Raw genomic sequence first — 15335 nt, 5'->3', positions numbered from 1 at the left:
AAGACAAGCTCACCACCCTCTGTTGGACCCCACAGGCCCCAACTCCCTGCCCTGACCCCCCCCCCGCCCCCTTTGCCCCTGGGCCCATTCCCATACCTCCTTGCTCAGCCCTGGAACCAGAGCCTTGGGAGAGCCTGCCGCGGCTAGAACCAGCAGCTCCGCGAATGTTGGCCTCTTTTCCCTGGTGACAAACACAACCATCCTGAGGACTGCGACACAAAGTCAGGACAGCCCAGGAAAGAAAATTCAGGGTGGAGTAAAGAGGACAAGCATGGTCAGGACTAGAAGCATGAAAAAAGCATTTGGAGAGGAGTGGATGGTTTCACAAGTAGGGTTTTGGGAACTAACACTCGATTCCAAGAGCCCTCATGCTTGATGATGAAGGGCCTAGGAACACAGTGTTCCTGCAAAGGGCTCAAGGTGATTGGCCAGAGCAGCCAACTACCGTCCACAGGAACAGGTGATGGGGAGGGGAGAGGAGGCTTTCAGTGTCCTGCTCTGAAATGCTCTGAAAGGGTGAAAGAGGGCCTGTCCACCTGTGTGTGCATGGACAGACACTTGCTTCCAGGTGAGATGAGGGGTCTCACCTGCTGCTCTCTCAGAGCCTGCTGAGCTCATCCACAGGGTGGCTCAGGTTCAGAGAGCAGGTGAAAAGGGTAGAGACTGCCATAGGAGCCTGAGATGGGCTGGAGGCAATACCAGATGGAATGATTGCCCTTGGTTTTGCCAAAAACTCTCATCTAATTCCAGGAAACTAAGGTGCCACAGCATAATGACTCTGGGAATTTTTGTCCAGAGAAGCAATTTGCTGGAAAAATCAAGCCTCTCCTCCCACACAGCCAGGTTGGACAGAATTTCTTTCACCCTATTTGCTTCTCAAGCTTCATTCCCTGTCCCCAGGAACCTAAATCCATCCTCTGGAGAGACACATAGGCCTTGTAGGAGGCCCCTAGGGCAAAGCTTCTGAGACTCTGGATCCCGTCCCCAGGTGGACTCCACACGAGGATCAGTGGAGTCAGTGAGGAGAGGGCAGTTCTCTCCGTCTGGAGTAAGGCCCGAGATCATCCTGAGCGTTCCCTACAGCCCTCAGGGTAAGAGGAGGAAAACCCAGGCTTGCTTCAGGGCTAGAAGGAAAGCAAGCAGAAGGAAACGCTCGTGGTCACTGGTGGGCTCAGATGCCCCTGACCTCGACCATTCTTGCTGTGGGCATCCCCCCAGGATGACCCCCTGAAATCAGGGACACTGCAGGCCTAGATGGGGTCCTCTCCTCACCTCCCGTCACAATAATAACTAGATGCTCTTCTCAGCGCTTTTCACGCATTGACTCAGATAGTCCTCCAGCCTGTTTTACAGATGGGGAAAGTGAGGAAGCAAGAGGCTAATTGGCCTATAACTAATGGCTATAAAAACAACTCTGGGATTCAAAATCCACAAGGCTGGCTCCAGAGTCTTCATCCCTAATCAGCACACTGTTCCTCCTCAGAGGCCGTCTCCAGGCACTCTAAGGACACTACCATTTTCCAAGCTTCTGGATAGTTGGGATGGCATCTGGAGAATCAATAGGAAGTCAGAAGGATGCACATTGATAGATGGATAATCAGTGAAGGTCAGAACTGGTTGTCAGAGCTACTGAAGGCTCCCAGTCCCTTCCTCAGGCAAGTTCTGGCAGAATACACACAAAGATCCTTGAAGGTCAAAGCTGACCCTCACAGGACCATCCCTCAGGGCTTCAAGGCATGAACCATTCAAAGACCCCTCACTAGGCACACATTACGCAGTGTTCCTTACTGCCGACCCACCCCGATGCTACTAGCATCTCAGATGGCCCAGCTCTCCTATGGAAATGCCAGCCAAGAGCAGCGGCCCGTGTACAGGCTGCCCAGAGGAGCCATCTGCCCAGATCAGCAGCAGCCAGTGTCAGAAAGAAACATTCCACACAGAGGATTTTTCAGAAGGCTCAAATGCTCAGCAAATCCCAGCTGGGAGGCATGGGGGAGCGAGGTGGGCAAGAAGGCTAAGGGAATGGATCCACAGCTCAGGAAGCAAAATAGCTTCCCTGCCATTCACATCATCGCGTTTTATTTTCTTCATAGAACTTTCACTATTTATTTATGGTCTTTTCCTCCCCAATTAGAATGAAAGCTCCTTGAGGCCCTGGGCTTTGTTTTCACTGCTGGGTAATCATTGCCTAGATCCTGCAATAAGACCTATGAGGGATGGATGGGGGATGGATGCATGAGCACAAACAGGCCCACACTGAAAATTTTAATTCTAGTATTTAAAAATATATTATTAGGGGGCTCAGAATGTAGCACAGTGGTGAAACACTCGCCTAGCAAGCATGTGACTTAGCAAGCAAAAACCTCTCCTAAGCCCACATTTTAAAGAGGGTCACTATTAATGGTATATTCTTCAGTCACCCAAATTGAATGGTTTTAAAAGAGGCTGATCCATGCATCATAGAAAAGAAACGCATTCCTAATGAAACCAACCAACCATCATCACGTGCCACTGCAATCGTTCCCCATGTGCGTATTCTACAAGTTACCATAATGTACTCATTCTATAACCAGACATTTTCACTTATTGTATCAACATTGTTTTCCAAGTGGTTTTGTAGCCATATGTGCTTATAATTAGAGTGGCTATGTAATATTCCACCAAGTGGAAAGAAAAACAATTTACTTAACCAAGATGTTCAGCAAAGAAACAATTATGCCCCATTTCTGCTATTACAGATGACATTCCAGAAATATCTTTTATGCCTGTTAACAAAAGAATTTAGCCATTTTCTTCTTTGAGACTACTTGCTGATGAAAGATTTCAGAGTGAACAATTCCTGAAATGGAATCACTAGACCAAAGGGTACAAAAGCCTTAAGGCTCATAGTGTAGATTGCTCAGGGAGCCTGTCTAACGGGGGGAATAGGTCTACCATCTGGTTTACTACATTTCCAGTGGCCTCCATGGCCGTCTCCCCACACCCATTTTCCCTCTTCCAGTCCAGGTTCACCCACGTTACTGCAGCTACAAATCAACACCTTCCTGAAAAGCCCATGAGTCACAAACTGATTTTCCAAGCCCAAGCTGCATGGGAAACAGATTCTGGCCCTGAGCTGTAAATTTTCAACTGGGAGAGTCAGACCTGCCTGCAGCTGAGAAATACCTGGTTATTCTTTTACCTCTCTCTGCAAACTCCTGCATGGAATCTAAGATGCTGGGCCCCCGTGAACCATCCCACAAGCTCCTAAATGCTTATCCAATCAAGACTGCCAAAGCTCCAGCTCTGCCTGCCTGCCTTACAAGGGGCTCCCTTCCTGCTGGTCCCCCAGCCCACCACTGGATCATCTGTTCTGCACAGACATAACAGCCTTCAGGTCAGACAGACCTCTGGAAGGCAGCCGATGGTTATTTTTTAAAGTACCATCAAGGAAAACTGGAGATAAGTCCAGCTGAGGCTGCACAGTCAAGGACCTTCTCCTACCTTCTGTGGGGCTTGTCTGGACCTAGGAAGAGATACTGCTGAAAGCAAGAGGACTTGCCCCTGCTGACTCCCTGGGAGTCACTTTTATGACAGTGTCAGCTCCACAAATTCCCTCACCTGCCAGGGCACTGGATGTTCTATCCAAGGCCTTCTGGGTGGGTGGCGCCACTTGAATTCGCGGCGTGTAGACAGAATCCGAATTCCAGTTAAGGCACAGCTCCTACTGCAGGGAGGTAAAACCTGATGCTCAGGGTCTCCAGGAGCCAATGATAAGAAAGACCGCAGGGAGATGCCCTCTTCCAGGTGCTGGATTTCTTGCTTCACTCACTTCAACCAATCTGGGTCTGGCCCAGTTTTGGGAGGCCATGGGGCTATTAAATGACTCCAACAGTGACGTGGCCTGAAATTGCTCAACACTCCCCTACAATTCCAGAACTGTAGCCCTGTGACGGGGCTTTCCATCCCCTTGGATGGAAAGCAGGCTTAGAACTAGAACCCCCAGATCCATGCTGATGGGATGCTAGGCAGGCAGACAGGGTCAGGCAGGACCCCTGGGTACCTAAAACATACTCACTTATCACACCCTTGAGTGTGTAGCTCATAACAGGCATCAGGGTCACTGTGCAGGAGTGTCCCGGCTTAACCTTTGTTTTGTTGCCAGACTGGGCCTCGGTGCCATTCTCAGCAATGTGGGCAGGCATCAGCCCCAGGGCTCAGCTGATCCTTGGCTAATAGGAGGGCAGCTTCCCTGTGTCCCTGGGAATGAAAGAGGAGGCCTTTATTAGCTTAATCCGCCCCAGCTCTGAGCCACCAGGCCAGCCCAAGAGTTAAATCCAAGGCTCAGGGCTCTGTACCAGGTCACCAGGAACCTAGAACCTACCATCTCACCTCTACTGCCCTGTGTGCTCAGGTCTGGTTAATCCAGCCATGAGAGCCTGGGACCTTTCCTGCGTAATTCACGTGTGGGATTACAATTGAGGGCTTCTTGGGCCATGAGTGAATGAATGTGTGCACACTTGTAAATCTCAGAAGGGATATAATTTTAGAATCCAGCTCCATTCTCAGCTTCCAATTACACTGTCACCTTCACCCTGCAGTGGGGACATCTGTTACCAAGGGCAGTTGAGAACCTCACAGAAGGCAGACAAGGTAGGGCGTTTGTTTTAGCGTTTTAGGGATCAAATACAACAACACAGAAAAACAGGCAAACAAAACGTGTGCTAAGCCTCTTACTGTAACCCACCTCTCCAATATTTATCTCATTATTATTGTTGAGGCCCTTCCTATGAACACTGACAACTGGCTACAAGCTAGTATAAATCTTACTTTGTAAGGTTTCTTGCTGCATAAATGTTTTTATTAATATCTCCAAGTCTTGACCATCTAAGACAGACAGATGCCCAGATTCTTTGTTCTAATGTGAAGGTGCTGAGGCTTCCTGGGAAATCCCCTTGACACAGCACTGTCTGCACAGGACCTTGGCCCAGCAGGGTGGCTGCCAAGAGAAGCTGAGAACAGTGTGTGGCCCTTCTCACGTGTCCCCATGTTTTGACCACCCAAGCAGGGTGGACCACAGAGGTGCCAGCCTGTACTGACACCCAGGCTCCCTTCCCCTCCCCCCGGCTCTGAGAGCAGCAAATCCTCTCCCTTTGTCCCTTAAGCTGACAACTTAGGAGGCAGCAAGGGATCTGAGAAGTGTAAGGGCAAGGGCAGGTTGGGAAACTTAAACACCCCCTGTAAGTGTGCTTTGTGGGGGCCCCCACTGGGTCTCCCCCAGGGCCACTGCACTGGAGGAAAGTGAAAGGCTGAGGCGTCACAGGTGACATGCTTTGGGCTGCTGTGCTCTGCCTTGCCTGTCCCTTCCCAGGTCCTCCAGGAACAGGAACCTCCAGCCCTCCCCCACCTGTCCAGCCCCCTCCCCTCTCCCAGCCTGCCTGATGGTGGGCAGAGGTCACCCAGGCACATACCTACCACCTCCAGGAAAGGGCCTTAATGGGGCGTGTCAGATGCGCCCTCCTACCAGCAACGCCATGACCCACCGCCTGGGGTGTCCAATCACCCATGGGCAACTTCCCTTTCCCTGAGCCCTAAGCAGCCCACAGTAAACCACAAGTCAAAAGAGAAACAGAAACCAAAGACCACATCCTGCCAGCAGAGCCTGGCTGGGGCTGCAGTCAGCCCTGGAAGCTGGTTGCTGGCTAAGGCGCTGCCCTGGCAGATGAAGCCCCAAAGGTCAGAGCAGGTCCCTCCAGGAGCCAGCCTCCTGCTTCCTGGACTGAAGTCCCCCTGCTGCCAGTTCCCCAGTGGGGGTGGACAAGATGCTAGTGTAGCAGGGGTCCCTGCAAGAGCACAAGCTGTCCCAGCTCCCTCTGACACTCCCTGGCCCTCAAGAGCAGGCCGTAGGGGACAAAGCCGGAAGTTTTTGGAGCACACAAATATGTGAAGAGCCCTTCAGCAACTCACATAAGCAGAACTTAGGCTTTTTGAAGTATATCACCTCTCGTGATTCTCTCAGGACTCCTGTGGGACAGGAAGGGCAGAAATGGCCCCCCCATTCTAGGGATGAAAACACTGAGACTTGTCCTAACTCATACATTTGATTCAAACCCCAATTCCCATGCTCTAGTCACCCCTCTCCCTGTACAGTATGCCTCCAAACTGCTTCCTACCCAAGCCTCATCCTTAAGGCACCTGTCTGCATAGATCTTTTCTTTTTTAAAATTTGTTCTAATTAGTTATACATGACAGTAGAATGCATTTGAAACATCATACATAAATGGAGTATAACTTCTTGTTCTGATTGATGGTACATGATGTAAAATTACCCTGGTCATATGTGCACACAGAGTAATAATGTCCGATTCATTCTATTAACCTTCCTACCCCATCCCTCCTCCCCTTCACTCCCTTTGCCTAATCCAAAGTACTTTTATTTTTCCCTAGCCCACCCCACCTTATTGTGAATTAGCATCTGCGTATCAGAGAAAACATTCAGCCTTTGGTTCTTTGGGATGGGCTTATTTTGCTTAGCATGATATTCTCCAACTCCATCCATTACTGGCAAATACCATAACTTCATTCTTCTTTAAGGCTGAGTAATATTCCACTGTGTATATATACCACATTTTCTTTATCCATTCATCTGTTGAAGGGCACCTAGGTTGGTTCCATAGTTCAGCTATTGGGAACTGAGCTGCTATACACATGGATGTGGGTGAATTACTGTAGTATGCTGATTTTAAGTCCTTTGGGTTAAAACCAAGAAATGGGATAGCTGGGTTAAATGAGGGTTCCATACCAAGTGTTGTTAGGAATCTCCATCTGCTTTCCATAGTGGTTGCACCAATTTGCAGTCTCATCATTAATGTATGAGTGTGCCTTTTCCTCATATCCTCACCAACATTTATTGTTGCTTGTATTCTTGATAACTTATATTCTCACTGGAGTGAAATGAAATCTTGGTGTAGATTTGAATTTCTTCTTCTGTGAAGTGTCTGTTCAGTTCCTTTGCCCACTTATTGATTGTATTATTTGGATTTTTTTTTTTTGGTGTTAAATTTTGAGTTCTTTATATATCCCAGAGATTTGTATTCTATCTGAGGTGCTTGTGTAAAGATTTTCTCCCATTCTGTAGGCTCTCTCTTCAAATTGTTGATTGTTTCCTTTGCTGAGAAGAAGCTTTTTGGTTTGATTCCATCCCATTTATCGATTCTTGATTTTTATTTCTTGCACTTTAGGAGTCTTCTTAAGGAAGTCACTTCCTAAACCAACATGTTGAAGATTCGAGCCTACTTTTTCTTCTATTAGGCACAGTGTCTCTGTTCTAGTTCCTAAGTCTTTGATCCACTTTGAGTTGAGTTTTGTGCAAGGTGAGAGATAGGGGTTTAATTTCATTTTGCTAGATATGGATTTCCAGGCTTCCCAGCATCATTTCTGAAGAGGCCATATTTTGTCTAATGTAATATAGTGCACAGGCCTTTCATTCAATGTGATCACTCAGTCCATCCTGAGAGTCTTTTTTTTTTTTTTTGGTACCAGGGATTGAACTCAGGGGCACCCAACCACTGAGCCACATCCCCAGCTCTATTTTGTATTTTATTGAGAGGCAGGGTCTGACTGAGTTGCTTAGCACCTCACTTTTGCTGAGGCTGGCTTTGAACTTGAGATCCTCCTGCCTCAGCCTCCCGAGCCGCTGGCATTACAGACGTGCACCACTACGCCCAGTCTGACAGTTTCTTACTTTACATTCAGCTGACTTTTTCTATCCAGCTTCTCCATCAAATGCCTGAGGTGCTCCTGAGCACTTGAAGCAGCAGGAACCACATGTGGTGTCAAGCCCTGTCATCTTCTGCCTCTTCAGCAGCCCACCCACTCCTGCTCCTTCCAGACCCTGTTTGCACCTCACTCTCCTGTGAAGCCGTCCACAGCCTGGGGCTCATCCCATCACCGATGCTCCCCCTGGACTTTGACCATGCTTCCTTTGGCATGTGTTCCATCTGAAAATTATTTCGTATGTGACTGTATGCCTTACCAGATGATGGATTCCTAGAGACTACGGAACTTCTGCTGGATAGATAGACAAGATGGAGGAGGGTCCAGCTAGATTGTTGGGTGATGGAGTCATCCAGTGTTATTAACCAAGCCTAGCAAGGTCTGGTGTTTGTCTCTGATTCCTAGGGTGCTATCATAGAAAGGTTCACTCCCGCTGTGCACCATAAGATTGGGTCTACAAAGCAGGCATCCTGAGAGACACTGCAGGCTCCTACGTGGGCAGGGGGCCAGGCCAGAGAATAACAATGCCTACTCTGTTATTGCTACAACTTTCAAAAGGCACAGCCAGTTTTCACGCACGAGGATTCATTTCCCAAAGAGGTTTAACCAGCAGCTGCTGGCAGGAAATTCCCTCTGCATCGTTTTCTCTCCTCTGTAACTATTTAGGGTAAGCTGGGCTTGCAGGATTGAGTCTCTGCTTCTTTGACCGGAACCCAAATCCTTTGGCCCCTCCTACCTCCATGGCCTGGAACCTAAGACTACAGCAGGAAAGTGTGTAGCAAATGCCGTCCTCTTTTCTTTCCCACCCTCCTCTTCCTTAACACCCCCCACCCCCACCGCCAAATCTCCCAGTAAAGGGAAAAATAAAGTATACTCACACTTGACACAGAATACCTGTGACTGGATGTCCGCCCTGTCCCCTCCCCCGCCACCACACAGTTCTCCAGGGGACAGCAGTACTTATCCTACCATTCATTTTAACTCTGACACTATCTAACCCAAGATAATACTAGGCCCCACTTTTGAGGGCTCGGTCCCACAAGACTGCCCCCATTTCAGATGCCAACCAAACTTAGTTTGTCATTTATACTTTTTTTTTTTTGGTAGTAGGGATGGAATCCAAGGGGGCTTTACCACTGAGCCACATCCCCAGCCCTTTTTATTTTTTTATCTTGATACAGGGTCTTTCTTAGTTCTTGAGGTTTGGCCTCGAACTTGTGATCTTCCTGCCTCAGCCCCCCAAGTGGTGTGAGCCACCACGCCCGACTTGTCATACATACAACTGGCTACAAACTAGGGTTCCCATGACTCCTGCTTGGGTCCGATTAATTTGCCAGCATGGCTCACAGAACTCATGGAAACACATACCTTAAGCAGGACAGCCAGGTGAAGAAGCAAGGTACAGTTCACCCCGCTAGTAACTTCCGTGTTCAGCAACCGAGGAGCTCGTTAAACTTTGTTCAAGAGTTTTTACAGAGCTTCATCTCCAGCCCTCCCGACGCCCCCCCCCCCACCTTTCCTGGAAGTTGGTGGATGGGACTAAAAGTTCCAATCCTTTAATCTTCTGATCTTTTGGTTTTTGGTGATTGGCTCTCAAATCCAGAGGCCAGTTAGGAGACCCCACCCCAAGTATCTTATCAGCATAAGCTCCAGTGGCACTTTGCCCTTGAGCTACCTTTCTAGCCTTTTGTTGTTGTCCTTGGTGGTGGTGCTTTGTTTGTTTGTTTATTTGTTTGTTTTTGAGACAGGGTCTCACTAAGTTGCTGAGACTGGTCCTCAATCTGCTATCCTCCTGCACCACCAGGTGTTGTTAAAGGGGCTCTTATAAATAACAAAAGACTTTCCTATCACTCAGGAGATTCCAAAGGTTTTAGGGTTCTGTAGGGATCAGAAAAAGAATGAATATATTTCATATTATATACATTTCCCTGTACCCAGGTGCCCACAAAATAAAATGAGCCCCAAAGACCCTTTAGGGAGTCTCCCAGTTTTTCCCACAGGACCCAAAGCAATTGCTTTTACTTATCCTATGGCAAGACCAACCCTAAGCACTAGTGGATTTGGCAACTTCCCAAACCAAGGAGTGACCACGAGTAGCTTCCCCCCAGGGGAAGGCCTTGTCCATCCAGATCTCCCTGGGAAGCAAGGAGGGAGCACAGGAAAGTGGGTGGGGATGGCAGCAGCTCCCCCAGCTGCACTTGACCTTGTCTTCCACTCAGCAGCCTCCCTCTGGGAGTGGGCCTGATTTCCCTGGCTGCCTGACATCTTGCCCTATCTTCTGTTTCACTCAGAGGCCACCTTGTCCTGCCACCCTCTTCTCCTGCCTTTTCCTTCCCATCCAGCTCCTGTACCCTACATGCCCCTTCCCATATCCCTCTGAGTACAGTTGATGGATCTGATTGCTCAATTCCTGCCCCGGGGAGGGTGGTCCCTGGACCTCCGCCTCTTTCCCTTCCCAGCCATCCCACTCCCTGGCACTGGGTAGCTGCTGCATGTTGCCTGAAAAGGCTGGACAGCTGCTGGGCTCTCTAATTAGCTGCCTGGCCACTGTCCCAGAGTGAGGCATGTGTTACTGTAAGGAACTGCCTCACCTCCCCTTCATCAATAATCCTCTCTGCAGATCCCATCAGACAGCAACCAGGAGCCCTGGAATCCTCATCACATGAGACCACAAGCCTCCTGTCAGCCAGAAGATGGTGGCCTCACCCCAAAGTGACCAGGGATTTATCTAAGTTTCCCCCATGACTGCCCACATTCTTAGGTAATGTACCCCAGGTAACCCACCACACTGTGCCTTCAGCTGCAACATGAAGGTGTACTTCTGCCTGCCTTTGGTTGACTTCAGTGCAGGCAGAAAGAAGTCCAGAGGGTCTTGTAGAGGACAAGGCTGGGCGGAGTGTTACACCAGTGCTCTGCTTCTCACCGACTTCCACAGCCAAGCCACCCCAGGGATTTCCAAACAACCAGGGAGTCTAGTCCAAGAGGTCCTGTTTACTCAAGCTGTTGTATTCTGGCAGTACTTAGGAAAGGCCAGGCCCTGTACTAGGTGTGAATAACACAAAGCTTTTTACCCCTGGATCTCAAGGGCCAGTGGGAGACAGACAACAAATAAGCACTCTCACACGTGTTAGAATATCTGATATTATGGCATAAAGAAAAAGTGCCTGGAGGGGGGAGAAAGAAACTGGAGAAAGAAACTGGACTCGGAAAGCAGTCTTAAACTTCTGGAAGGAAGTAGCATTCAGGCCCAAATCAGAATGATGAGGATGCAACAGGTGCTCCCTTGAGATTGTTTTTCTCTCTCACTCCCTTCTGCCCTTCCATCCCTCTCTGATCTTCGGGTGAAGAGAAGCTCCACCTGGATGTTATCTGCTAAGTCTTTCTTTAGATTCATAGAACCCAGATGGCCTTGGGTTCTGTTTCTGCAGTACTAGGGATTGAACTCGGGAGTGCACTACCACTGAGCTATATTCCCAGTCCTTTTTACTTTTTATTTTGAGATAGGGTCTTGCTAAATTGCCCATGCTGGACTTGAACTTGCAATCCTCCTGCCTCAGCCTCCCAAGTGCCTAGAATTACAGGTGTGTGCTACCTATAATGCTAAGCCCCAGATGACCTTTGTAACACCCTTCCTTCCTTAGTAACCAGTGCAGAAAGTAAAAGTCACTGCATAAACATACACAACCTAACTGACAAAGACCCACCCAGATGGCAGCCTCACCGCCTTCATCCCCTCCCCATAAAAACTTATGGCATTCTGAGGAGCTAGAGCCTCTGTCTTCCTCAGGGCTGGCTTTGAATAAACCTAATTCCTATCCACCAACATCTGTTGCCTGAATTTTGGTCACTTTTCAGGATAAGCAGCATGGACATTTGATCCCACTAACAAGAAGCCATGCAAGGAGTTTTGGGGAAAGTGGGTAAAGGGACCAATAAGTGAAAAGACCCAAAAGTAGGTGAGAGATAATACGAACCATAGTAAAGCCACATAGCTCAGTGGCACAGCATTTGCCCAATGAGCCCCTTGTAATCAAGAGCATCCTAAAGCAGGTGATTTCCCCCATCTGGAACACATCTGGTTGGCACAAGGATCACATATTTGAACACCACCTGTCCACCTCTGCTGCTATAAAAACCAGTGGCTCTTTCCCTTGGGGACAGGAAGGGAGGAACTCAGAATAAGCACGGTGAGATTCCAAGCAAGGTGGATCAACCCGAACTGTTGCCTCAGGGACTCCAACTCTCCCTTCTGGTTGCTGTTCAGACTGGGCCATTTCTCCTTTGGTAGACAGGATGACTCACCTGACCTTTACCAGCGAACCAGCACACCTGGACTCTCTCCTGAGAATAGGACTCATGAAGACCCAAGACTAGGCACAATCCAAGAACAGGTAATGCACAAATCGATTTTTTTGTTTGTTTGTTTTTTTAAGAAACTCCAGAACTGGACTACTCAATTGGATAGCTACCAGTCACTTGTGGCTCCCTAAATTTAAATGTTAATTTAGTAAAAGTGAATAAAATAAAAAACTCAATTCCTCACTTGCACTAGCCACCTTTCAAGTAGTCAGCAGCTGCACGTGGCCAGTGTCTACCGCATTGGACGGTGCAGAGATGAAGCCTTCCATCATCACAGAAAACTCTACTGGACACAGCTGCTCTTGAATTCGATAAGGGTGACCAGAAGATCACCAAAGACATAAACCTGAAGTTGAGCTCTATTCCCTTGTGCTTGAGAAACCGCTCCTGAAGATGCACCTGCCTTCTCTCCCTCCCACAGGCACAGGTCTAGGTAACCTAGGTTGCTGTTGTGAGCTGGAGGGGAGGGTTACTCTTTGTTCATAAAAATCACTACCTACTCTCTGAATAGTGACTTGTCTCCAAAAGGCTAGAAGAGGGCCCTGGCTCCTGCTGAATGAGGCCAGCTCCTGGGTCTCTGGTTATAGGTCAGACTAGGGGGTGCTGCTTGGAGGGTTTAAAAACTCCACAACACTTAGTGGTCACCTTCTTTGTGCCAGGTGGCTTCCAACAGGCCATCTCATCAGTCCCTCCTCAAGCCCAGGACAGGCATGAGCGCCAGCTGGCTCAAAAGCAAGCGAAACTCAATGAAAGGACTTACCTAAGTTCAAAGCTAGAAAATGGGAGGGCCAAGGTCTTCCCAGGGCTTTTACCCCATATGCCATTCATGAGGGATGGGGGACGGAGAGAGGAACTAGCAGGATCTGGTTGGCCTAAAGCAATGGGCCATCTTCAGTTCATAGTAATTTCTTTTTTGGGGGGTGGTGGTGGGGTTACCAGGGATTGAACTCAGGGGCACTCAACATTGAGCCACATCCTCAGCCCTATTTTACATTTTATTTAGAGACAGAATCTTACTGAATTGCTTAGCACCTCATTTTTGCAGAGGGTGATGATCCTTCTGCCTCAGCCTCCCAATCTGCTGGGATTACAGGCATGTGCCACCGCGCCTGGTTTCTCGTTGAAGACAACCTCCTATGAGCTGCCCCTTATAGCCTACTCAAGTCCTTCCATGGGTTCAGGAGAGGCCCTCCAGGGTCTGCTCATCCAGGCCTAGTTCTTCAAAGACACCACAGGAAGGTCACAGCAGAGCGCAGTCTGGGAAGGTGGTAGGGGTCACAACACAGACATGTGGCATTTCTCCCAGGGAGAGGAGGAGGGGTATGATCCAAAATTTATTTTAGAAAGCTATCTAGACCATTGGCTCCCTATCTTTGCATGGTCATGGCCTGGGTAGTACTTGACATAGAGTATCCATTTGCCAAACTGGTTGTGGGGGAGGGGGAGGGTGCAGGTTCTCAAGGGTGAGGGAGCCTGGCCCCTCAGGGAGGTGTTTGGTGGGTGGACCGCAGGGAAGACTGAGGAATGACAGCTGACGTGGGGCAGTGTTTGCTCTCTACCTGACTGGGCCTGGACTGCCCCTTTCCTTCAACTAATGGCCCATGACAAAGGTTGGCCCGCACTTGGCTGAGCGCCAACGCCAGCCACACCTGGCACTTCCGCCCTGAGCCTCAAGCCCAGTAACCCTGGCTCCACTCAGCCTCTTGCTGGACAGCTCCTTCCACTGACACAGCACCCCGCCTTGCAACAGGCTCAAGGATGGCTCCAAACAGCAGTTAGGCAAGAGTAATTAAAGGGAATGTTATCTCAGTCAGTCTCTCATTAGCCTCGTAATTAGACTGTTGAAAATAATTAACATTCCTTTTGACAAAGGAAACAGGACCCATTACATTCATTAGGACTAGGACGGCCTAGAACCAGCCTGAGGCAGGCCTGGGCAGGCGGTGAGTGCTTGCATGTGACAAGGATACACCGGGTATCCACCACAGATACTAATAACACCTGAGACACGAGAAAGAAAACCTGAGAGAAATGCAAGGCCCTCAGGGGGCAGGCCAAGAGTACACCTGCCTCCCTCAAGACCCTGGAAACGACATAAAGGACATGTCCTAGGGAGAATAAATCCAATACAACAACAGAAAACAATAAGGAATTACTGGGGCCTGGGGTTGTGGCTCAGTGGCAGAGTGCTTGCCCAGCATATGTGAGGCACTGGGGGCCATCCTCAGCACCACATTAAAAAAAAAAAAGCATCATATCCATCTACAACCAAAAGAATATTAAAAAAAGAAAAAAAGAAGGAATGACTTGGGCTCCCTGAAAAGAGAAAGCAGGTAGGAATAAATTGGTGGAGAAACCATCTCCCCCAAAATAAAAACATGAAATAACAGTTGACACTCATATTGTGCCTGTATGTGACAGACACTGTTCTAAGAACTTGCCCTATAATATCTCATTTAAATCTAACAAGAATTGTTTGAGATCGAGACGATTATTATCCCCACCTTAGAAAGAAGACCCAAAGTAGTTACCGGGCTTCCTCAAGGTTTCGGCACTAATAAGGCTAGGATTTGAACCCAAGCACCATGGCTGTGGATTCTATGCTTGCCAGAGGAGCAGCCCCCGGGACTCTACGTTTCAAGGCAGCAGATCAGGGCACAGGAGGGGCCCTGAGATGGGGTGACTGGATTTGCAGCAGCCTGGTCAGTCATTCCCTCCATCACCGCTCCTCCATGCTGTGCCCTGGACACTGGGGTAGAGAGGCAAAGGGAGACTTAGGCCAGCCCCTGCCACTGCCCAGCAGGCACGTCCAGCCTCCTCTCCACAGCCAGTGGGGGCTGGCTCTAGTGCACAGAATCAACATTTTCACAGAGAAGTGACCAGCAAACCAGGAGCAGAGCATACAGAATCTGCTCAAAACGGGACAAAAACTGAGGCTGTAAAAGAAGCACCAAATTTAATAAGATAAAAAGTTCTAGCTAGAAAAAACCCGGAAGAGCCAACAGAATGGGATGCTTTAAGAAGTATTATTAGTATCCTTTGGGGAACAAGAGAAGCTACTGAATCCACAAAACCAAGAAAAGTTCAATGTCTTAGAAATGAAGGAAGTGAACTCCCTATACTGAATATGCATTACTTTCAGAATTAGGAAAGTTTTTATTTCCCTTTTAACTGGAGGCCAAGCACAGAAGCAAGTTATTTTTTTAAATACCTAGCACAAG

At 48.7% G+C, this 15335-nt stretch overlaps 1 protein-coding gene across 17 annotated transcripts in view; it reads right to left on the bottom strand.

The window, feature by feature from the left end:
• The window catches only part of Tmem229b (transmembrane protein 229B), a 41438-nt gene that overhangs the window by 10006 nt on the left and 16097 nt on the right, over positions 1 to 15335 (bottom strand). For 5 of the 17 annotated variants that reach the window (XM_058584549.1, XM_046461582.2, XM_058584551.1 and 2 more), the window contains exons 2-3: positions 4058 to 4239; positions 97 to 181 (exon numbers count right to left, since the gene is read on the bottom strand). The exons of 2 other annotated variants lie outside the window; for them this stretch is intronic. Coding sequence is in view for 2 of the 15 variants with exons in the window: in XM_046461571.2 (XP_046317527.1) it covers positions 97 to 201 (105 nt within the window). In the remaining 13 variants the exon portion in view is untranslated. Of the gene's footprint in view, positions 1 to 96; positions 3501 to 3600; positions 4019 to 4057; positions 4240 to 5450; positions 5804 to 15335 lie in introns of those variants that run through there. 10 more of the 17 variants (XM_058584553.1, XM_058584557.1, XM_058584552.1 and 7 more) reach the window with 8 other exon arrangements.

The sequence above is a fragment of the Marmota monax genome, unplaced genomic scaffold, assembly GCF_021218885.2.
Source record: "Marmota monax isolate L192 unplaced genomic scaffold, Marmota_monax_Labrador192_F-V1.1 WCK01_AAM20220418_F8-fsc00001, whole genome shotgun sequence".
NCBI lineage: Eukaryota > Metazoa > Chordata > Mammalia > Rodentia > Sciuridae > Marmota > Marmota monax.
Note: the sequence above shows the minus strand (reverse complement) of the source record. Positions and strands in the feature narration are given on the sequence as shown.